This window comes from Rhinolophus sinicus, chromosome 17 (assembly GCF_057876585.1).
Source record: "Rhinolophus sinicus isolate RSI-liver-muscle chromosome 17, RSI-T2T, whole genome shotgun sequence".
Classification (NCBI taxonomy): domain Eukaryota; kingdom Metazoa; phylum Chordata; class Mammalia; order Chiroptera; family Rhinolophidae; genus Rhinolophus; species Rhinolophus sinicus.
The window spans coordinates 58530013-58553230 of NC_142517.1; the positions used below are offsets into that span (position 1 = coordinate 58530013).

General features: G+C 37.7%; 2 protein-coding genes across 5 annotated transcripts; both read left to right on the top strand.

The window, feature by feature from the left end:
• Window positions 1-24: 24 nt before the first annotated feature.
• WDR53 (WD repeat domain 53) lies at window positions 25-10972 on the top strand. 4 transcript variants are annotated; one of them, XM_074330058.2, is made up of 3 exons: window positions 25-137; window positions 4848-5343; window positions 9428-10972. In XM_074330058.2, the coding sequence occupies exons 2-3, from the start codon at window positions 4864-4866 to the stop codon at window positions 10019-10021; spliced, it is 1074 nt and encodes a 357-aa protein (XP_074186159.2). In that variant the 5' UTR covers window positions 25-137; window positions 4848-4863; the 3' UTR covers window positions 10022-10972. The 4 variants fall into 4 exon arrangements, with proteins under 4 accessions (XP_074186159.2, XP_074186162.2, XP_074186164.2 ...); XM_074330061.2 differs by having other exon boundaries at window positions 127-338; XM_074330063.2 differs by lacking the exon at window positions 25-137 and adding an exon at window positions 1017-1260 and having other exon boundaries at window positions 4848-5368; window positions 9428-9635.
• A 406-nt stretch (window positions 10973-11378) lies between these two features.
• Window positions 11379-23174, top strand: SMCO1 (single-pass membrane protein with coiled-coil domains 1). Its single transcript, XM_019723676.3, has 3 exons — window positions 11379-19148; window positions 21606-21755; window positions 22210-23174. The coding sequence occupies exons 1-3, from the start codon at window positions 19099-19101 to the stop codon at window positions 22652-22654; spliced, it is 645 nt and encodes a 214-aa protein (XP_019579235.3). The 5' UTR covers window positions 11379-19098; the 3' UTR covers window positions 22655-23174.
• Window positions 23175-23218: the final 44 nt, after the last annotated feature.

Sequence of the window (23218 nt, forward strand, 5' to 3'; positions counted from 1 at the left end):
GCCCAGCTCGCTCACGGTTCCTCTCGGCCCCGGATGTGACTGTTTAGCTGAGACGCCTCGCGCCCTACGCTACATGGGATTGGGCGCCCGTGGGTGAGGTCATCAGGAGGCGCCGTGGAGGGAAGCGGGGAGCACAGGTATGAGGTTTGCGCGGGTGGTCTTGTGGCTCGCTTCCCGTGCCTTTTCCTCTTTTTTGGTCTAAAGGTCCCGCGTCAGCTTTTCTGGGCCCCTCTTCCTGTGAGGTTTCCTTATGTCAGCGAGGTCCCTGCTTCAGACTCCACAGCCTAACGCTGGAAACTTCCCTCTCCTGTGCAATTCCTGGCTCCGCCGCCTTCGGCGTGAGTTGGATCTTCTTTCTTTACTTTCGGCAGTTAAAGTCGTCTTTTCCTGATCAGGCTCTCGTTTTCCTCAAATACCGGTACTTTTCAGCATGTGTGCCCCAGCGTGTATTTGGAAAGTAAGGTCGCCACATTTGAACCTTCCTCCCCCCAACGTTTGGATAACTTTAAAGTGCTGTTTAAGTGCTTATTAAGTGCTACATTCGTTTGGACAAAATGTAGCCTTTTCAAGTCTTTCCTACTAACCCACCGATTAGTAGGCGGATTAAGGCAATGTGTTTTTATTTAGACGTTCCAATGGGGAGAATGACGTGAAGGCTATAATTATATATGGCTTCTTGGAAGGGAAAGAACTGCAGCATTATTTGGTTATACCACGTTTTCCTAGGTGGCCCCAAAAGTTTTCTGACAGTCTTTAAAGAATGCTTAGAGAAAATAATAGCTGTCATGTGAACCAGGCATTCTCCTAGGTTCCTTTATGCGGGTTTTTATGTAATTCTCAAAACAAGTCTGAGGGAATTATTATAATAGGGTTTATAGATTCCCTTAGTTGCCAACTCTACTGTCTTACCTTCCTTTATGTAGAAAGAAATCTTTCAAGACGCCCTCCCCCTTCTGTGTATAATCTATATTTTGTTCTCTAGTAAGAATAAAGTAACAGCAGCTACCTTCTCTACTCTTATATATGGTGTTTCATTATTGTGTTCCCTTCCCAGGTGTTTTTGTTTTTACAACATGCTTAGTAACCCAGATTCTTTTCATACTTGCTAATGCCAGTGGCGCAGCTTTTCAGTCATGTTGTTTGCTAGCCAGCTTCTCCACATCAAGACCAACTTTGGAAAACCCAAACATGTGAAGAAAAGTTGACATATATGCGTTACAGTGATAATGACTATAAGATATTGACAATGCAGGTAATAAGGTAATGACAAAACAGGTAATGACAATACAGGAACTGTGTTGTCTATAATAGCCCCTTAAAACAGTCCCTTTATAAGGTAGTCTAACATCAGGCTACAGAGTTTTGTTCAAGTTTCAGCTTTCAACCATAGGAGATCCAAGGAAAACCAACATTTTTCTGGAAAGACACTTAAGTTTCTTTGAAATCTTCAAGGATAAGTAGAGTTGATGCATCTGAGAAGGGGACAAAGAACCAGGCAGAATGAACTTCTTGAAAGGCACAGACACTTGAAAAGCACGAGTGGGTATATAGAAGTATGACTGGAGCAGAGTGTTTAGAGTAGAGATCGTTCAGTTATTAAAGACATTGGCCTTTATCCTTTCTGTCACAGTATAGGTGAGTAGGGCCTTTCAAGGATCTGATCAGACAATTTTGGTGCTAATCTTGTCCAGCCAATGAGGTGACTGTGCCAAAGTACTCCTCAAGTGTCCCAAGTAGAATTTCAAAGTAGGAAAAGGTTTCCTATATCATACTTCCTCTTCTTATACAGATCTTTCACCTGCTTGTCACCCTCCTGAGCATGCCCCTTCCCTCATCTTCAGTATCTTTATTCTGCCCTCTGGCTGTTGAGAACTGCAAACTGTTGCATTACACACTTTCTAAAAATGCTCTCAAAATACCCACTTTCCCCCTGCCCACTCCACGATATCATTAGGAATTGAATCTCTTCTCTAATTAAAGTAATTCACAATAGGATATGGTTGATTGTTGTGCTTGACCCTTTAGGCATCTGTGTATAAGTTCATTGACTTGATACCTCAATGTGGGGATAGTGGCACTTAGCGATTCTATTTCTGGTAGGCTTTCCAGTCCCAATAAGAGAAAAACAAACTGGCTTGACAGCTTACTTCTGACAGATTGTTTTGATTTAACTCAGATTTAATCACATTTTCCCCACTACCTTTACCAGAACGGTCTGATTGTTTAACACTTTTTTATGGTGGTCTTTGAATGTGTTTCAAATAATCACAAATTTTAATTTTACAAACGGATCAATACTCTGCATGATAAATATTGATGACTAAAATTAAAAGCCTCAGTGTATAGCTTTCTGGGGCTTTCTCAACTCTTTTTTAACATTCCTTATAATAGGTCTTTGTATTTTTCTGACTTGTTAGGTAATCGGTAAATATTAGCCATGTGATTTGAGATTAGAAGTTTAATTTGTTTTTTACTTTGGTGCATAGAGGTTAAGGTAGAGCTGACCTTGGTCTTACGAGATTACTAGACTGAGAGTTACTACTGGTTTCATTATGGAAAAATTTACAGGAACTGTGTTGTCTATAATAGTCCCTTTAAATGCTTTTAAATACAAAATCCTTTTGTTGCCTGACCTCACACTTTAGGGTGGAGCTTAAGCAAATGTATGTTTAAAATTGAGTTAATCTTTTCCAGAAAAGAATTGTATTAGGAAGAAAACCTGCTAATACTTTTGTCTGCCAGTCAGCATTCACTTAGGTCCCCTGTGGGTAAATCTGTCATGGAGAAATGGAAGTACTAGAAACCCTGCCTCATTCTTGTCTTAGAGAAAACCTAATATCCCAGCAGGGATCGAAAACCCCTATGTGCACAAAATCCTGACGCTGTAGATGGCAGACTTCCAGACTTTGAAGTTGATAAAAGAAAAATTAAAACTCTAATTTAGGAGATAAGTGATCAATACGCTACAGATTTATAAGAGAGTTAAAATTTTTTGTAACTTAATTGGCGTTTTCAATGGCTAATTCAAATTTCGTATTTTAAAGTAGGATATTGTCTTTGTCTTATAAGTCAATAGTCACCACAGATGACCGTCCCTAAGCCTAAATATTAATATTTTAAGTTGCACTAAGTGTCCTTTATTCTTTATCTGTAACATTTGGCAAGTCTCTGTTATGGTAGAAAATTATTTAACTAGTACTTAAATACTTGTCAGCAAAAATCAAACTACCAGGGTTCCCTGTCTTTACCTCCCTCTGAGTCATTTCCTCTTCAAACCTCTCTATTAAAACTTACTTGCTTCAGTCTCAGTTTAATTAGTTTCCTCCGTATACTAATTGAGTGCTTCCGTTGACATTAAAAAAAATGTATCTTTTTGTCTTTTTCTCATTTTGTCGTCTTTATGAAAATTACTACATCTGATTTTGTGACCATGTTACTTTACTAACAGATTAGTGATTTTTTTTTTGCAAGTCTAGTCATTTTTTATGTGTGTGGCTAAAAGTGGGAGGAAACAAACTTTGTGTTGGGAATAGAAATCTTAGGCAGATTGCCAGATTTTTTAAAAATTATTTTTCAAAACAATATTAGGAAATTTATACCATTTTACTAAATTCAGGTATTGTATCTGAAAATAGTAAAGCAACTGTGGCAGTTTTTCACTAGATAAACTCTTCCCTTGGCTTGTGAAGTGAAAAATTAAATTTGACCAGATTTGTTTGCTTCCTTTTGTTTGACCATTTAGAGTTGTATAAATTGCCCTGATTTTCTTTTTTGCTTTGCCTGATAGGCACTTAAGGCAGTAAGTATGTGGCAATTTCAGTTTATAGATCTGGGATGCCTAACATATCAGGAATCTAAATTTTGTACATAAGTACTGCTGTTGCATAAATGCAAGTAGGTGATAATGGGATTAAAAATTTGTGAGTACATTTAAAAGCAGTAATGAATGATTAGTAGCTTTTCGTCACTTTCTGTACTTTCAAAGAATACTAAGTAGAACCGTTGTCAAGAGGAATTGTTAGAAAAGTATCTTCATGATTTAAAAGTTTGGGATCCCATGTATAAATCCTAAGGGCCAGCTGACTTTGGGCAAATTATTTAACATTTCTGAGACTCAGTTTTGTTATCTATAAAATGGATACAAGTTCCTAAGTGATGCTGATGCTGCCAGTCTAGAGACCATACTTTGAGGACCATTGGTGTAATATATATTATGCCTCTTTGACCAGCCTAATAAAAATAAGAAAAGTGATAATGGTAATATTTGTTGAGCACTCATTATGTACCAGGCACTATTATATGTGCTTTGCATATATTATCTCATTTAAGCCTCTCTGATCCTATGAAATGGGTGTTATTATTGTTACCCTCGTTTTATAGAAATGGAAGGTGGATGAGAGAGGAGGTTCAGTGCTTGCCCAAAGTCACCCAGCTAATAGGTAATAGAGCTATTCAAACCCAGAGAGTCTAGCTCCAGAGCTCACTCTCTAAAACATTATTCCAATAAAAGATATGACTTGAAGGTTGTACAGCCCTCTCTTAAAAAGAATTTTTCCTAATTTAAAATAAACATATTTAGTGTTTATTCTTATGTAGGCCTCATTTCAAAGGCTGGCAAACCAGGCTTACCTGGGGAAGGGGAAGCCCATTCAGGCATGTTCTAGACATATACCACAGCCCTGTGTTCAACCAGGCTTTCATAGACTTGATCTTAAAATGTATTTTTTGTTGAGTTTTGTAGATGTCTTTTTAAAATATTTAAATGAAATATCATTTACTGCATTTATCTCCTACCATCAAGTGTTTAAGTAAAACATGAAATGATAGTTTTTTCGCCCTCTTCACAGAGTCTTCTGGGCCATTATGGCTGTCAAGTGGACTGGTGGACATTCTTCTCCTATTCTCTGCCTGAATGCAAGTCAAGAAGGACTAGTGGCTTCTGGAGCAGAGGGTGGAGATCTCATGACTTGGGGTGAAGATGGGACTCCATTGGGACACACACGCTTCCAAGGGGCGGAAGATGTTACCAGTGTCTTATTCTCTCCCTCTTGCCCCACCAAGCTCTATGCCTCACACGGAGAAACCATTAGCATACTGGATGTCAGGTCCCTCAAAGGTTCCCTGGACCATTTTCATGTGAATGAAGAAGAAATCAATTGTCTTTCATTGAATGAAACTGAAAACCTGCTGGCTTCTGCCGATGACTCAGGGGCAATCAAAATCCTAGACTTGGAAAATAAGAAAGTTAGCAGATCACTGAAGAGACATTCCAACATCTGTTCTTCTGTAGCGTTTCGGCCTCACAGGCCTCACAGCCTGGTGTCGTGTGGACTGGACCTGCAGGTGATGCTTTGCCAGGAGTACTTGGGTAATTTCTAAATGGGATTTGCTAACAGAATCAAACTTTGAATTTTTGGTTCTCTACTAACATTGTCTTCTACTGCATGTTTCATGCTAACTTGACAAGGCCTTGATTTTATTCACAAAGTAATCATTAATCCTTAGTCTTCCTTGTTGTATGCTTTAATACATTCCTAAAACCTGAGAATTCAAATATTTGATTCTGAACATTTGTTTAAACAAAGGGCCATACTGAAGGCAGAGTTTACTACCCATTTTCTACAAACGCTGTGGGAAAAAAAAAAAAACTTGGCGGGACTGCATCTGTTTTTACTTTAAAATTCTGGGGTGCATTCATTGAGATACTGTGTATCGGTGACCAGGATCAGAGCATTGCGTTCATGCTGAGTTTTGAAAGGACCATCACATATTGACCCAAATTCAGAGGAAGGCCATTAGAAGAGTAGGTATATCTAGAAACCCCATTATGTGGGGTTTTCACGAGGGGGAAGAGTAGAATATGCTGGTTAAATACAAGTCATAGGGAAGCAGATTTTGGTTTAATAAAAGAAAGCTCTCAAATAGCTTGAATTTTCCCACAGTAGATGTGCTTCTTGAGAGTAAATCTTATGTCACTGGAGTGAGAATAATCATAGTTTCTTTTTGGTGAGCACTTAGTACTTGCCAATGCTTTATATATATTAGTTTTGATTCTAATCACACCCTAATAGATAATTATTCTTTTTTTGGACATGAGGAAACAGATTCAAATTAAGTGCCTGCACAGCTGCCTGAATTGGGATTCAAACCTCAATCTCTGTGACTTCAAAGCCTATGTTTTTTATCTGTGACACCAGAGGTATTTAAGCAAAATATCTTTAATAATGTGATAGAAAAGAGTTCTTGGTTTGGAAACAGATGACTTACAGAAAAAGAACCACTTTTATTAATGACCTATTCTAGGCATTTAATCTACCTTTTCAACTACATACAGTATTTTTCTTCTAAGACTCTGTGATTTTGTTAATAGCATCACAGGTTTTGTCTTTCCACCTTCTTGGCTAGTGATCTGTACCACACCTTCCTGTACCCTCCCTACCCTCTCATAATTGAGAAATAGATGAGGCTGATTTTTGTTGTGGGTCTGACTGCCACTCCCCCTCCCTCAAGCCACTGGTATTTAGTAGGCAAAATTTTAAAATCTACAATTTTCTACCCTAGTGGTAACAATATGCGTATTTGGTTGTGCGGAAAGGCCTACACAATGAGGCGGATATCTGTTTTAAGTAGGCACATTGTACAGTGTCTCTCTGACTAATCATTCTTTCATCCTTAAGCTATACTAATTTTCAATCACTGGTTCATTATTTAACTACTAAGTCTGGCAGTAAACAATGAGGTATGCAAAAATGACCTGTATTCTTCAGATTAAATAAGAAGTGGGCATCTAGAATTTACCATTTTGCATCCAGTTCTAGGTGGGAAGTTTTATTAAAGTTAGGCAGCTGCTAGAGAACAGTATAGGAAGTATTTTGTGTAAAGAAGACTTAGGTGATTGCTTGACTGCCAAGAATTGCTTGAAGTTCACTGTAGATTACCTTCTGCACTGGGCTATGATATAACAACAAAGATTGTGACATCACAACCATGCTTTAAAGAAATTATTTCCTTACTAAAGTTGTAATTTCTTCTACAGTTTACCTTTTAAAACCTGGTTATTCAGTATTCTAAACTTTAAGAATAGCCAGCCTATGGGGCAGTCCAAGAGTGTAGTTATAGTGGAAGGGAGTTTTTATCAGGTTAATTTTGAGTTATTTCTCACTGAGCAAAATGCGTTTTATCTCAATGCAGGAACTGAATTACTGCCACACACAGTAGATATGCTCAACACACCTATGCTTGTTATTAAAGAAATTATAAAAATTACATCTTTTGATTTAGATAGGTTTAAATAATTAGGTAAAGAATACTCAGAGTCAAGGACCTTAAGAACAAAGTGTGATTTATTAAGATTCTTGAGACCACTTAGTTTTATAGTAAATAGATACAAATAGTATTTATAATATATGCGTGAGGTATAAAGAATAACATTAAATAAATACCTGTGTATGCACCACTCAAATAGCATTTTCTTATAAAAACCTTTGGAAATTCGAAACCATCATACATTTCTGTAGCATACATGATTCCCACCCCCCACCCCGCCCCATTTCCACACCTGAAAATAAACATTCAAAGGATCAGGATGCTGGAGGAGGTGTTTTGTTTTGGTTTTTTGGTTTTTTTGAAAATTAATCTTTTATGAGGAAAGAAATGTTTTTTGTAGGGGGGAGAAATTTTTGAGTCGGGTCACTATGATATGATTGCATTCATTTCTAAACATTGGCCAGTTGTCCACTTTCCCTCCCTTTGATGTTTTATAGCACCATAAACCCCAAACTCTTGTATTCTTTCCTTTGATATCTGTAGCTCCCCTGCTTCGGTGATATTGCTTGAACAGGTGGTTGAGAAATTGTGGGACACCTTGGAATCTTTGGCAGTGACGAAGAATAAAGAAGTAAAAAGAAACTGCATAGGCAGGAACAACTTGGGAATCTTTAATACTTGGATTCTTGAGTTGGTAGAATCTAGGATGGTTAGTAACACCTTTAGATGATTTAGATGGTTAGTAACACATTTAGATGATTTAGCACAAAAATGTTTAAGTTGCTGAAAACACTTTTGGTATAATTCATATTTAGATGTCTTAGGACAACAGAAAATGTAATCCAGGCATTATGGGAGCTGTGTAAGAAAAACTTGGGGGTACCTGCCAATACAGTTAAGCTAGCATATTTTGGAATGTCTATTTTCCTGTGTTCAGGTTTTTTTTTATGGAGATTATTTTCACATCAAGTTTTAGTACACATTCATTTTTGTTGTATTTTCTAATATTTTTTTATTTTACTTTATTTCAGTTTGTAGTAGTATTTTGGCTTCACCCAAATACTAATTGCTGGCCACTTAGTGTAATTTTATAAATCCAATCCAAAAGGCTTTTCAGTTCTTTCCCTAGTAGAAGCAGAATATAAGTATTATTAGATTTCCTGTCTGTTGAAAGTAGGCTGAGTAGACAGAAGTTAACCTTGAATAAAAGGCCAAATTCTTAATATCAGCAGTAGTAATCTTGTCAGTTCAGCTCTATGTTTTGACTATCTACACAAGGTCTTGCTTATCCTACTGTCCATTTTAAATTGTGAGTCATAATTCAGGAATAATATGAGATGGTAAAATAAAACTGTCTATCCCCTATAAAAGTATTAAGAATATTTTCCTTTTCAAATTGGTTACTACAGGAAAGAAATGAATCACTATAAAGTAAAAGCAATTCACAAAGCTTATTATTTTGTTTTAAACGGGTTTTATTTAGCATTTCATTTAAATCGATTCAGTAGGTCCAAGATCATGATAGGCAACAACAACAAAAAGCTAAATATACCAGGATGTCAAATTAATCAACAGACTGGTTTGGAATTTAAGTATGGGAGGGAGAAGCTGGCTGGAATAGTTAGGAAAGCCTTCTTAGAAGGACAGGAACTTGCTTAAGCCCCTAGGATGTGTGATTTGGGTAATGGGAAAGGAAAAGGAAAAGAAAAGGGAAAGCATTCCAGATAGAAATTACTTCAGTGGAATTCCAGATTTAGTTTAGTTGATAGGCATTATTACTTGTAACCAGCATAGACTAAAATTAATAAATTTCATAATCTTCCATTTTGCTTGCAGAGATGAGGGGTGAATGACTTAAAGAAACTGGCAAGTGCTTAAGAATTTGTATTACACCTTAATGGGTTTGTTAATGGAAAGTTATTCAGGCTCTTTTTTTCTAAGTTCTAGCTTATGGCCCATTGGCATTGTAGCTTTGGCACCAGGGTAGCGTAGCATTCCACTGGCATGTTGTACTATCTAAACATTTTTTTTAAATAGTGCTGGAAATACATCCTGCTATTCTCAGACTACTTTGATGATTTTATTAGAAGCAGAATAAGCATGGTATTTGAACAAAATAGCCAGAACTCTATTTGACTGTGTAACTTCCTTTTATTTAAAGGTGATGCTGTGGAACCTTCAGAAAGCCCGGCCACTCTGGATCACAAATTTACAGGAGGATGAAACAGAAGAAATGGAGAGCCCACAATCACCCAGTCAACTTTTAAACCCTGCTCTAGCCCACTCTGTGTCTGTGGCATCGTGTGGTAACATTTTTAGTTGTGGTGCAGAAGATGGTAAGGTTCGAATCTTTAGGGTGATGGGAGTCAAGTGTGAACAGGAACTGGGCTTTAAAGGCCACACTTTGGGGGTATCCCAGGTCTGCTTTCTGCCAGAATCCTATTTGCTGCTTACTGGAGGGAATGATGGGAAAATAATGTTGTGGGATATAAGCAGTGAAGTTGAGAAAAAACAGAAGAGTCCTACGAAACATACCCACAGGAAGAAAACTAAAAGAACAACTTACACCAAGCAGGGTGGAAACACTAATGCTTCAGTAACAGATGAAGAATATGGCAAAATTTCACCAAAGCTAAGTATTGAACATGGAGAAAAAGTGAACTGGCTCTTGAGTACAAAAATAAAGGGATATCAAAATATTTTAGTAGCTGATCAAACTAGTTCTATATCTCTGTATCCCTTAAATGAATTTTAAATCCAATAAAAACATTTGGAAAACTGCAGCAAAACTTTGTAGGTTAAAAAGAAATCCTGATTCTTTGTTTAAATTATTTGTCATATGTAATAATACCGTTCCACTGTATAAATGTTAAGACATTTGAGCAGAAGATAATTGGGTAATACTTCATATAGTAGATGAAGTATTAAAATTGGGGAAGAGAATGAATATTCACTGATCATGTACCAGTGATTTTATATATATTTTCATTTTTTATTCCAAATCAATGAAGTGGGTAATTTCCCCATTTATTGCTACAGAAATTGAGACTCAGAGATATTAAGTAACTTGAGAATCCAGGAAAATTGGAGGCACAATTACTTGCCTACAAGGATCTTAGTTGTCTTATCAAGTCTCCTGCCTTAGGAAAGCCCACATCCTGATCCAGATGTGGTCACCACGTCAGTTATAATGCAAATTATTTTGGATCCTAGGATGCTATGAGGAGCCTTACCAAGTTGGAAGAGGGAACTTATTCTTGCGTTTGTTCTTTGTAAAGCCCAGAGGCTTTTCTGACAATTACTTTTTGCCGTTTCTGAGAAGAGGGTTCCCAGGTCAAATCAGTTTAGCATATTACGCAGCAATCCAGACCATGATGCTGGTAGGACCAGGAATAAGCTGGAGTCATGAATAAGCAGATATTAAGTAGAGAAGAGATAGAAGACAGAGGATAGAGGCCAACATAATATATCAAGAATAAGTTGCTTTTTTCAGGGGCGGCCAGTTAGCTCCGTTGATTATCGAGTGCTGTGCTCTTAACAACAAGGTTGCCAGTTCGATTCCCCACATGGGCCACTAAGAGCTGTGTTCTCCACAACTAGATTGAAACAACTACTTGACTTGGAGCTGATGGGTTCTGGAAAAACACACTTAAAATAAAAATAAAAAAATAAAATTTTAAAAAAGTTCCTTTTCATCATGGCCTAATTGCTGTCTTCTGTGCATTTTTTTCAGCTTCTGCTTATACTTTCTACTCTTTATATTCAAAGTTTTGAAGAAAGAATCTGGTTGGTTACCATTATCCTTGTTTGAGGAGACTCTTTGATAAGCTCAATTTTAGTCAGAATGCTTGTTGTAAATGACAGAAACCAAATTCGAATTGGCTTAAAGGAATAAGAAGGAATTTATTCATTCACAACTGAGAAGTCCAAGCATAGTCAGGCATGTACTGCTCAGGTAGCTAAGCTGAGAGGATGTGAGTCTGTAGGCGCCGCACTTGTGGAAAGTCTATTCTTGGGGTGAAGAGGTAGAGTCCTCGCAGTAATTTTAAGCCTGGAACCAGCCATGCCTGAAACAAGTGTATTCCTGTAGCCTGTTTTTTTGTGTGTGTGTGTTTTTTTTTTGGTTTTTTTTTCATTGCTTAAGCTATTTGAGCTTGATTTTTTTAACTTGCAAGGAAGAGTTGTGACCAATTATCTGGGCAAACAGTAAATATTGTTTAGTGACCTCACTTGGAATTTAAGGAAAGGAGAATGCCATCTTGGCGCTAAAAAATTTATTGACAAAGGACTCTGGCCTGAGTACTTATTGATAGAAACAAGATTCTAATCCCAGCACTGAGCAAGATTCTTGGCCATTATGGGCCTTAGAGTTTCCTTACTTGAAAGTGAAGGGGTTGAGTTAGATATCCCCTAAGGTGCCTTCCATGCCGCTGTTCTATAACATAAAACAACATAATCATAACATCGTATTTAGCCAATGATTATAATATTTATTAAAATGCCAGGAAGGACTAATAATCATCGGTCAATCTCTGGAGGTTCAAAAGAATCTTTCGAAAATTACCCAAATACAGCATCATTTTACCTATTGAACCTGAATAATTTTGAGGGAACAAGGTAAGGAGTATTAAACCAGGATTGAAACCTCAGTCAATCAAACATCTTTTGGTTGCTGATAAAAGATACCCACTAAGACTGCCTAAGCAAAAAGGAAAAATTTCTATCAGGACATGGGGTGTGGGGGGAGCAGAATTCTCTCTTAACCGATAGCAGAAATGTAGCTCCACCTCACTTGAGTCTCTAGCCAGGGAAGCCTATAAGAACCAAGGCATCTGCACTTTTTGTCTCTGAGTCCCCTGTGTCACTTGTCTCTGCTTCTCTCTACATAGTGGCTTTCACATGACAAAAGATGGCCTTTCAGGAAACATGTTGAGATCTTGCTTCCAGGCAAATCCTATGGTTCAAATTTTGATAAAAATTTCCCCCAAAAAGATGGACTTTCAGGGCTACATCAGTAACCCATTTCAATTCCAGAAACTAAGTGAACTGTATCTAACTTCCAAATCTCTGAAGAGAATCTGATTGGTGCAAATTTAGTCAAGTGCTGCCTCGGATCCAATCAGGTCTGATGGGGGTGGGGGGTGTTATCACTTAGTATCAGCATTGCCAAAAGTGCCTATCCCCCATTAATGGGGAGCTAGTTCTCAGAGAAGGGGAGCATGGATTGAGCCAATAGTCCCATAAGATCTATTATACAACCATTGATACTTTGGTAAATTTACAGTATGAAAATTATATGCAAATGAACTGTCCTTAGGTCAGTCATGTTGCTACAGTTTGACTTAATTTGCAAGCAACAAAGACATTCCTAGATTAGTTAATGAGGGTTTGAGGAAATAAAAAAGTAAGCAAAAGAAAGCACCACAGCCCGGGCTTACACAGATACAGGGTATTATTTTGAACGTAGTTTAGCTCTAGTAGTCAGCCATCCATTCAGATAACAAATGAGAACTTCAGTAGTTACCCCTTAGAAGTGGGCTTTCGATGTCCCTTATCTGTAGTAGGCTGAAAATGACCCCCCAAAGATATCAGGTCCTAATCTGGAACCTGTAAATGTTACCTTATTTGGTAAAAGGGTCTTTCCAGATACAATTAAGTTACAAATTGTAAAGGATCATGTTAAAGGAGCATAATTATGGTCATTGTATACTTGCTTTTCTATTTTCATTAGAGTGTAAGATACTTGAGGGCAAGGTTTCTGCCCTGTTTAATTTCAGAGCTTATGATCTAGCCTGTCCTGGACCCTTCCAACTCATACAAGCAGCACTCTAAATATTAAATGAAGCAAGGGAGGTCCAGAAGGGGAAAATGTTAAGAGATGTAGGTAGAAAAAAATAAAGGTCAACCTGAAGGAAACTGGTGGCAAGGTTGCCTGGCAACCAGACTGAACCTTTTGCTTGTGCTTCAGGTTATTTTTAATACCAGCTCTCAGGACGACACAGCTCTCCCAACCAATGTTCAATTTACAGACACCCAGACATGCTCATTTCACGTTGAATGTTCCCTCCCAATTACAATCGGTTTGTGATGCAGGATGGACAATCCTGAGGCTGGGGCAGTGCTACGCAGTTGCTTCTCCCTGCCACGAAAAGAAATGCCTTCAAGATGAATCAGTCACCCTCTGGCAGAGTTATATGTAATCCTGGAAACTTCACTTATGAACAGTTCTCCCTTGACCTCAGTTTTCCTATTCACAGACAGAATTAAAGAAAAACAGTACTACACTGTACATGTGTTCTGTATGTAAGTGTATTTTGTTGTCTGAACTATTTGAAAGTGAGATACCATGACAATTGATCTCGAAATATATCAGCATGCATCTCCTAAAAAAGATGTTTTCCAATAAAATCATAATACTGATATCATATCTAGAGTATCTTTGGTTTGAAAAAACTTGTAAAAGCTAAAAATGTTTTAAAATAAATGGCAGGTGTAAATATTTTTTTAAAAAATATCTAAAAGTACAAACTGCATAAACCAAGTGAGGGATATAATTCAATTAGAGAAAAGTTTTATAATGAGCCATTCTGCCCAATGTAGTTATCAACTTGTCAAATTCAAAATAACCTTCTCTAAACCAGTGAGTGTCAAATCCGTGATATGAGAAGTAATTTAGTTTCAGCAAAATATCATCGGCCATCATAATAAATTAATGTAAACAATTCAATTTTATTAGTTGTAATGTGGGTTGTATTTAATATGTAGATTTGTTTTGATTTTATACTTGCATAAAAGTTGTAAGAAGTTTATACCTAATACTGGGTTTAAGCATACTAAAGCAACATTGTACTAAAGTAATTTTAGTATAATGATTAAATAATAAATCCTAGAAGTCTAATAATTATTTTTTTAAGAAATATATAGCACTCAATCTTGGACTTGTATATAGTGTCCTGAAAATCTTCTCCAGTGGTCTTTGGCATCTCCTGGTGACACTAGGCGTAGGTCAGTGATGTTGCTTGGAATGTAAGAAATATTAATAGCAAGGTTGGAACCCGTAGTTTGCTATGGAAGAGGGAGTTCTGGAGGAGCACAAAGGATTTTTCAGTGTAAATTCTGGGGTAGCTAGGTAGGAAAACTAGTCACATTATCAGTAGGAGGCATTGGAGTCAAGAGTGGAGTCCAGCTTCCTGCTTTCAGTATCTGGGTGGATCCCAATGTCATAAATCCAGGTAGGGAATACAAAGGGTGAGCAGGTTTGACTACTTAGTCCTACCTTACCTGCCCTGGCCGCTCTGACTAGCCATCTGGTGTCATTACCACCAGTTCTCCAAAGTGACACGTAGCTGCTGTTATTAGTTTGAACTCTGGTTGCATAGGACAGAATCCCACCGGGGTGATTTGGATTCTATTACTGGAGTAAACCAGAGCAGGGATTAGACAGACATTTCTGTTTTCCTTATACCTCTTACTCTTGGAATTCCTCTTTTTAAAATAACGTATTCTAATGTTCTAATTGATGTTACTGCTCTTCATGAGGCATTACTTTTTTAATTCTTAGAATTTTCAATATTTTCCCTTCCTGCATTGCTCTGTACAGGGTCAGCTCCTCTTGGAGACACATTCCACAACTTTCCTGGGTTGTCAGAAATTTTGATAGCCTCAAATTAGTCAACTAACTTCATCAGTCACTACCTTAACTTTTTCTTTTTTTTCTTTTTTTTCCCCCTTGTCTAGGTGACTTGGGCAATTAGACATCAGATAACTTATTTTCTTTCTTTTTAATAAAGAATTCTTCGTGGCACTAGGTAACCATTTATTATTTAACATTCAAATTTAAATTTATTTTTGGTCGAGCAGGTAAAGCGGGTTGGTGGAAGGGAAGAAGGGAGGGAGAGTCCACGTGCCCAGGTCCATATTTTCAAAAAAATGTTATTTCCCACGTCTTAGAACCTTTGTTTATATTTCTGAAATGTCATTCAACTCTACCATCCTACCACATATTTTCATTGTCTATGACATTCCCATAATTGGATTTGACTATTTCTTCAAAGGATCACTTTTCCTTCAAAGCTTTTCTAAAACCAAGGTGTCTTCATAATCTTGGCTGCAAATCAGATTCACCAGCGAAGGTTTTTAAAATATCTAGATGCCTAGGTCCTATCCTTCAAAAACCTGAATCAGTTACAGGTAGGTGATAGAGGTATAATATGCTGCAGATCAACTCACCCTTCATAAATACTAAAAAATCTGAATCAAATGTTTTTAAAATTAGTGATCCCCATTTTACAAACTGCAGTGAACATGGCAGTACAGATAACGTGTTTGATATTCTGCTTTCATTGCCTTTGGATATACGTGTATATACTCAGAAGTGGGATTCCTGGATTATATGTATGGTACTTCTGTTTTTTGTTTTTTGAGGAACTTCCATTGTGAAGTTTTTGAGGAACTTTTCATTGTGACAGGTTCTTTCCATCTTTCTGCTCTGTTGTCCTGGCTTGCTCTCTGAGACTGGTTCCCTTCAGGGTCTTACCAGGATGTCTGCTGAGGTTTCCAGGCATCACATGAAGATTTAACAATATTGAGGGATGAAGAGAGACCATTTTCTCCCGTCTGTTTCTTTCCATCAGAAAAACTTTCTCCAAGTCACAAAAGGACAAATAGTGTACAATTCCACTTGTGCAAGGACCTAGAGTAGTCAAATTCATAGAGACAAAAAGTAGAATGGTGGTTTCAGGTGCTGAAAAGAGGAGAGCATGTGGAGTTGGTGTTTAATGGGCACAGAGTTTCAGGTGGGGAAGATAGAAAGTTCTGCAGATGGATGGGGATAATGGCTGGACAACAGTGTAAATGTACCCAATGCCACAGAACTGCACACTTCAAAATGGTCAAAAGGGGAAAATTTTTTAAATTGAGAGGTAATTAACATAGTATATATAGTAGCTCCCCTTTATCCATGGTTTCACCTTCTGGGGTTTCACTGTCCACGATTTCAATTACCCACAGTCAACCACAGTCCAAAAATACTAAGTGGAAAATTCCAGAAATAAACAATGAGTTTTAAAGTGATCTGAGTAGTTTGATGAAATCTTGAGCTGTCTGGTGTTGACACAATGAGTCCCATCCAGGCTGTGACTTACCCCTATGTCCAGCACATCCACACTTATTCATCACTCAGAAGCCATCTCAATTTTCAGATTCATTATCACAATGCTTGTATTCAAACAATCCTTATAGTATCCTGACACTCTGGCACAATGCCTACGTCATTCACCTCACTTCATCTCACCAGTAGGCATTTTATCTTGCATCATCACAAAAAGAAGGGCAAGTACAGTACATGATATTTTGAGAGACCCATTCACAGAACTTTTATTACAGTATATTGCTATAATTGTATATTATTAGCTATTGTTAATTATTGTTAATCTCTTAGTGTGCCTAGTTATAAATTAAACTATACCATAGGTATTTTTGTATTGGAAAAAACATAGCATATATAGGGTTCAGTACTATCCACGGTTTCAGGCATTCACTGGGAGTCTTGGAACGTATGCCCCCCAGGTAAGGGAGGTCTACTTTATATTAGCTTCAGGTGTACAACATTATGATTCATTATAAGTATATACTGAGATCACCACAATAAGTCTAGTTTATATCCGTCACCACACAAAAATTTGTTTTCATGTGATGAGAACTTTTAAGATCTACTCTCTTAGCAACTTTCAAATATATAAGACAATATTATTAATTATAGTCTCCATGCTATTCATTACATCCCCAGGACTTATTTATTTTATAACTGGAAGTTTGTACCTTTTGGTACAAAATGGGTGTTTCCTACCTTCACTTATTTCACTTACCCCCCACCAAAAGGGTAAAATTTATGTTTTGTATATTTATCACAATAAAAAGAAACAAAGCTTCTTGGAAGCCCCACAAAAGACATCTTCTCACATTTCATAGGCCAGAATTCTGCCACCTGCCCATTCCTAAACCAAAGATAATGGAAACAATAATGAAATTAATATGATTGGCTTAGTCTAATCAAGATTCATTCCCGAGACTGGGGAGGGGCCCAGCCTCCCCTGAAGCACATGGCTTCCCAACACTGGAGCAAAATTTGGATTCTGTTAAGAGAGAAGCCGCAGGGGGGTGGGGGGAGAGAGGGGAGCATCGTTAGTTGGACACATAGGTAGGACACAAGACCCTAGCAAGTTTTTTCCCACAGAGGCAAGGAAGGACTTGATGTCCTCAGCACATTCAAAGTTTTCTGAAGATTTATGTGAGCCGTCCTGACTCCAACCCCCAGGAGTCCGTGAGGGAATTATAATGTCTCACATATCTATCCCTTTGCCTTTCCACTCCTAGGACCAACATTGTAATCCACCCTTCATCGCCTCACACCTGACTGTGATAGCAGTCGTCTGGGGCTTGTCTGCCTCTGGTTTCATTCCCACTTGGATTTATCCTAAACACCACTGCTAGATTAACTTTACAGAACCAGCAGCTCACAGCAGTTCAAACTTCTTATCAGGCTATCTAGAACCATCCACTCTTTTGTAGTCCTTGTTTTCTGTGCTCCTTTAGGGCAAGGATTTTGCCTTCCTCATTGTATTCTCAATACCTAGAATAGTGCCGATCATTCATAGGTTTTATCCATTCAACTGATATTTATGGTGTTCAGTAAATACCGAATAAGTGAATAAATTATTCAACAAATGAATAACCCCATGAGCGGGCTCTTATCATTTTAAATGTTGGATTTTTTCTCCTCACATGAATCTTATGCTTAAGACATTTCCACTCATTGTTCTCTGACCGTATTATGTACCTTGTCACCTCCGTAATTTTGCTCACACAATTTTTCCACTTTGTAACACCTTTCTCTCTTCTCTGATAATCAAAGACATACATTTCATTTAAGGCAAAGCTCAAATACTACCTTCAATGTGAGTGTTTTTCAACTACCCCAGGCTTGAGTAACCTACTCACTCATGATTTATGATTATTATGGTCTGTACTTATTTAGCACACAGCATTTTATGGACATTTTCTTTTTAAGTAATGCCCTATCTTCCCAATTAGAATTTAAATCTTTTAAATTCGGGAATCCAGTTTTATGTCTGTTTTTATTTCCAATACCTAATCTAATACTAAAGTGCTCAATAAATATTTATTAGTTTCTAAGGATGGTTAGATTTTTAGCATTGATATAATACATCATAAAAAGTATGGGGCTCTCTTTAAACTTAATTTAGATTATAATTGAATAATTAAGCTGTTAAAATTTAAAAGTAATATTTCCATCAGATTTAATTCTAGTATACGTAGGGGTGGCCGGTTAGCTCAGTTGGTTAGAGCGTGGTGCTAATAACACCAAGGTTGCCAGTTCGATCCCCACATGGGCCACTGTGAGCTGCGCCCTCCTTAAAAAAAAAAAAAAATTCTAGTATATGTATACATTTGTATGTCCATATATACATTTACTAGAATATACATAGAACCACTGGTTCTACTACTGGTTCTATACATAGAACATCTGGTTGTTGTGCTGGGTTGATGTTCTATGGCTCATTTTTCAAAGGCACATATTATAGTGCATTCCAGGACACCGGTGTTCACAGGATCAGTTCTTTGAAACTATATTTGGATGTAGAAGCTATTAAAAGCTTCTTGTACTGAGTGACCTTTCAAGCAGAATTTAGATCTAATACTCATCCTGGTGCCGCCTGTTGCTGAGTGGAAGACAGCAGAAAACCCGGGACTCAAACCTCTATTGGGTTTTTGTTTTGCTTGTTTTATTTTCTTTTGTTTTGCCTTCAGAAGATGAACAATGAAACCACAACTCTGGTATCCTTAAAGGAGGCCATGAAAAGGTTGAGAAGGGCTATAGGGCGGGAGCAAGCATAGGTCTGCTTTTCTGGGATGGCGGGTAAGAGAAGAGTGAGGAGTAAAAATAGGCAAAGAACCACAGACATGCCAATTAGGATTCTATTTGTGTTAAAGTGCTTTAAGTCTTCCAGGTTAAAAAATATGTAAATTAATAAAGAAAAATTTACTCCCAAGTGCTATAATTCCATTCAATTAATGCATGTGCTATATAGTAGGTATACAAAAATAAATAAAATGTGTTTTCTGCCCTCAAGGAGCTCACAGCCTTTAAGGAGAGCAAAAGTATTCAAAAATACTTACAATTTAATGGGATTGAGCTTATAATGGTGATGTTCCTAAAGGGCTATGAAAACATGAAGAGAGGATCAATTAATTTTGCCTTTGACACCAAGAACAAGAACTCATCATAGAGGAGCGTTTAAGCTAGATTTTAAAGTGTGAGTAGGAGTTTATAAGAAAGAAAAATACGGGAAGGAACTCTAGGTTGAAGAAAGAGTCCAGGTAAGCCATATAAGCATGGAACTGCATATTGTATTCAGTCACCAGATCGATGTCTCAGGTGATTGGTGAGTAGGCTGTGAGAAGAGTGGCAGGAGATGGGAGCAAAGGGTAAAGGACTTCATCTTTCCCGCTGAGAAGATCCAGCTTGGCTCTAACAATATCACTAAGCAAGTCAGGGTGGCAGAAAAGCTATATGTTTTTGAGTTACATGATCAGAATTGTGTTTCAGGAGCATATTTGAGGTGGCAGAAATTGAAAGCAGGGATCCAGTTAGGGTACTGTAATCCTAGGTCCAGGAAAGATGGTGATTAATTGGTTTAGTGGTGATGGAGAAGAGGGGATAGATTAGAGACATGAATGGTGAGGAAAAAAAACAAGAATTAGTCTGAGATTTCTCATTCAAGCAATTGAATGGATGGTGGTGTCATTAACTGAGCTGGAGAATTGTAGTAGAAAACACTCAGATTTGTAGACATGTTGTTTAGGATTTATTTGGAATGTTCTGGGAATGCCTTTTGGTAAGGACTCCAAAAACTGCAATTGCAAACTTTTATACTGATTGACAAGCTTGAGTTCCTCTCTAAAGTTCAAGCTAGACATGACCTTATAAGCAATATAGTCTTAAAGGAGGTCTAAAATTTAATACGAACAGTATGCCAGATAACATGGTTTTAATGTATAGACAGATTGCTGGCATATTAGGTCATGCAGGCTCACACTCCTACAAAACGCACGTTTCACACTGACCATTATCTGTATGTAAATGAATCCAAAGCAGTGAGAAAATTCCACTGTAGTAATTTCAGAAGATGGGGGTTAGTAGGTTCAGTTTAGGACAGTTGAGTTTGACATCCCATCCAGGTAGAGATGTACAAAACACAGTTGAAGATACACTTCTAGAGCTTAAGAGAGAGATGGTACCTGAAGCTGAATTAGCCTTGGGAGAAAGGTCAAGGATAGAACCTGGGCAACCGCAACCGTATTCAGGTAACTGGGAACGCAGAAGGTCAGGGAAGTGGTTTGTGTTTATCACTTCCTTCACGAAAGACAATGTGGGTGGCTTCAGGCAAGTGAGCTGTGTTGTTGTTACAGCTCTTCGTAGTTCAGTTCGACATAATTCCGGTGCCACAGCGCCCTCTGATGGTTAGGGTTGTTCAGAGCTACTCAAATCCCCTTGTTGGGTTACACAGCTCAGCTTCTCATCCACATTACAGATTTCAATCAAATAAGACATTTTATTACTTCTGTGTAAGGCCTCTGCTAGATGTTGGGGGAGAGGGATAAAGACGGTCAAGAAATAGTCTCTGATTCTCCTCCCTCCAAGAGCTTACAATTTTGTTCATGAAACGCTAACTCTGAAAATAGAGCAGGAGATGCGGAATGACAGGTGATAGAGGCAGTCCCTGTGAGAATGAAGTAGGAGATCTCCAGGTAGAAAGGCTGGGGGATTCAAGCAAGCAGTGGGATTTGAGCTTAGCTTTGAAGGATAGGATTTGGACAGTCAGAATAGGGTAGAGAAAGCCAGCTTATTAAATACTGGTTCCAGCACTAGCTAGCTATATGACATGAGGTCTCAATCTTTTGAGACTCAATTTCTTTATCTGTAAAATAGTAAAAATGTCTACTTTACTTCTTCTGGTGGTTGTGAGACTAAAAAATAATGCTTGTATAAAATACTTTTTAAAGTATAAAGTATCATACGAAGATAAGATATGGCAGATGTAATTAAACAATTCAAAAGTTTGGCAACATAAGGAATGCAAGAACTAGGATGATGGCAAGGGAGAATGGCACGTGGGAACATCTGTTCACAATCTTAAATTTAAATAGCTACCCAAATTTGGTAGTGGTTGCAAACAATATATTATAGTCTTACCTTAAGGCAACATCTTACGTTTGTCCCCTGACCTAAACTAACCCTTGATTCTTTTATCCGATAGAGTAGACAACAAACTCAAAGCTTTAGAAGCACAGTTTAAAGAACTGGACTTCACCAAGGATAATCTGACACAGAAATTTGAACATCATAGCAAGACGTTGGCAAGCCAAGCAGCCCAAGATGAGCTGTGGACAGCAGTTCTGGTGCTCAAGTGAGTATCCAATGAAAAATCAGTGGAATTCTCTGGCATTATGAGAGCTTGCAATGGTCATTCTAAAATTGAATGTATTAATATGGTTCCAATAATGGATTATGAAGAAATTGCATATGCTTAAGTTCCTTCATTGAAAATAGATTCATTTGAGTGCCTGTTTCTATGCCAGGCACTGTGGTACTCATCACAGTCTCTTGCTTGCCAAAGTCTTACTAACACAGAGATGCATAATGTAACTCCTCTGCCATTGAGAAAATTATAGTATGGGTGGCTGGAGAACTATGGTGTCTGGTTTAGCACAGGTCTTATTTCTCAGGTAAGTATTTTCTAAAACACAATAGCTGGTTTTCCTAGTGGGTTTATTCTTCTCTGAGTTACCCGAATAGATTTCGTTTTATAGTTGGATATTAAATGTTCTACTGCTTAAAAGCTCTCCCCATTTTTTTTGTAGATTCACTTCAATGGAATTGAATATTTTATACAGCTATGTCGTTGAAGTACTCATCTGCTTGCACACTCATGTGCTTGAGAAGCTTCCAGACCTGGTGAGAGGTCTTCCCACCTTATCCTCTGTCCTTAGACGAAAAGTCAAGAATAAGCGCATTAGAGATGTGTGGGAGTCGGTCCTAGAGGAGTGTGGGCTGCAAGAAGGTGACATCACAGCACTTTGTACCTTCTTTATCGCACATGGTAGCAAGGCAGAACACTACAGTGCTAACGTGAGGCAGATGTACATCAGGGATGTCCCTTTCATGATCACCAACATGGTGAAGAACCAGGCTCTGCGGGATGGTTTGCTGAGGGCTATTCAGGTCATTGAGAAGGGGAAAGCAGTGAGAGCCCCTGAAGAGCAAAAGTCATCCCTAAAAGAGTTGATGCCATCAGTCAAAAACTAACCTGTTGCCCTATAACCTAGTGATTCCATTTCCAGTAATTTATCTTGCAAATGGGAAAAAATATGTATATACAATTTTGTTATGGGCTTATTTTTATAGCACAAGTGAGGGGAGTGTTAGAGAAGTTATGATAAATGGATACAGTGGATACTTTCTGTGTAGACACATAAGAGAATGAAGAAGCTCTTTGTGTTACTGTATAATGATACGGCGTTATCAGTAAGATGTATTGTTTTAAAATATTTATTTCCAATATAGTGTTAAGTGGGGAAAAGTGCAAAAACAAATACATACATAGACACATATAAGCTAATATACTCATAAACTTTATAAACTTCTGGAGAGATACAAAAGAAAGTGATAACATTGGTTGTTTTAGGAAAGAAAACTAAGAGACTAGAGAGTGAAAGGTAGGAAGAAGTCTTTTCACTGTTAATCCATCTTGTACATTTTGAATTTTGAACCATGTGAATGTATCATCTATTAAAAGACAAAACAACAATAAAAAATACCTAATATATATTGTATGTTGATATACATTTTCTCTCTAGTATAAATATCACA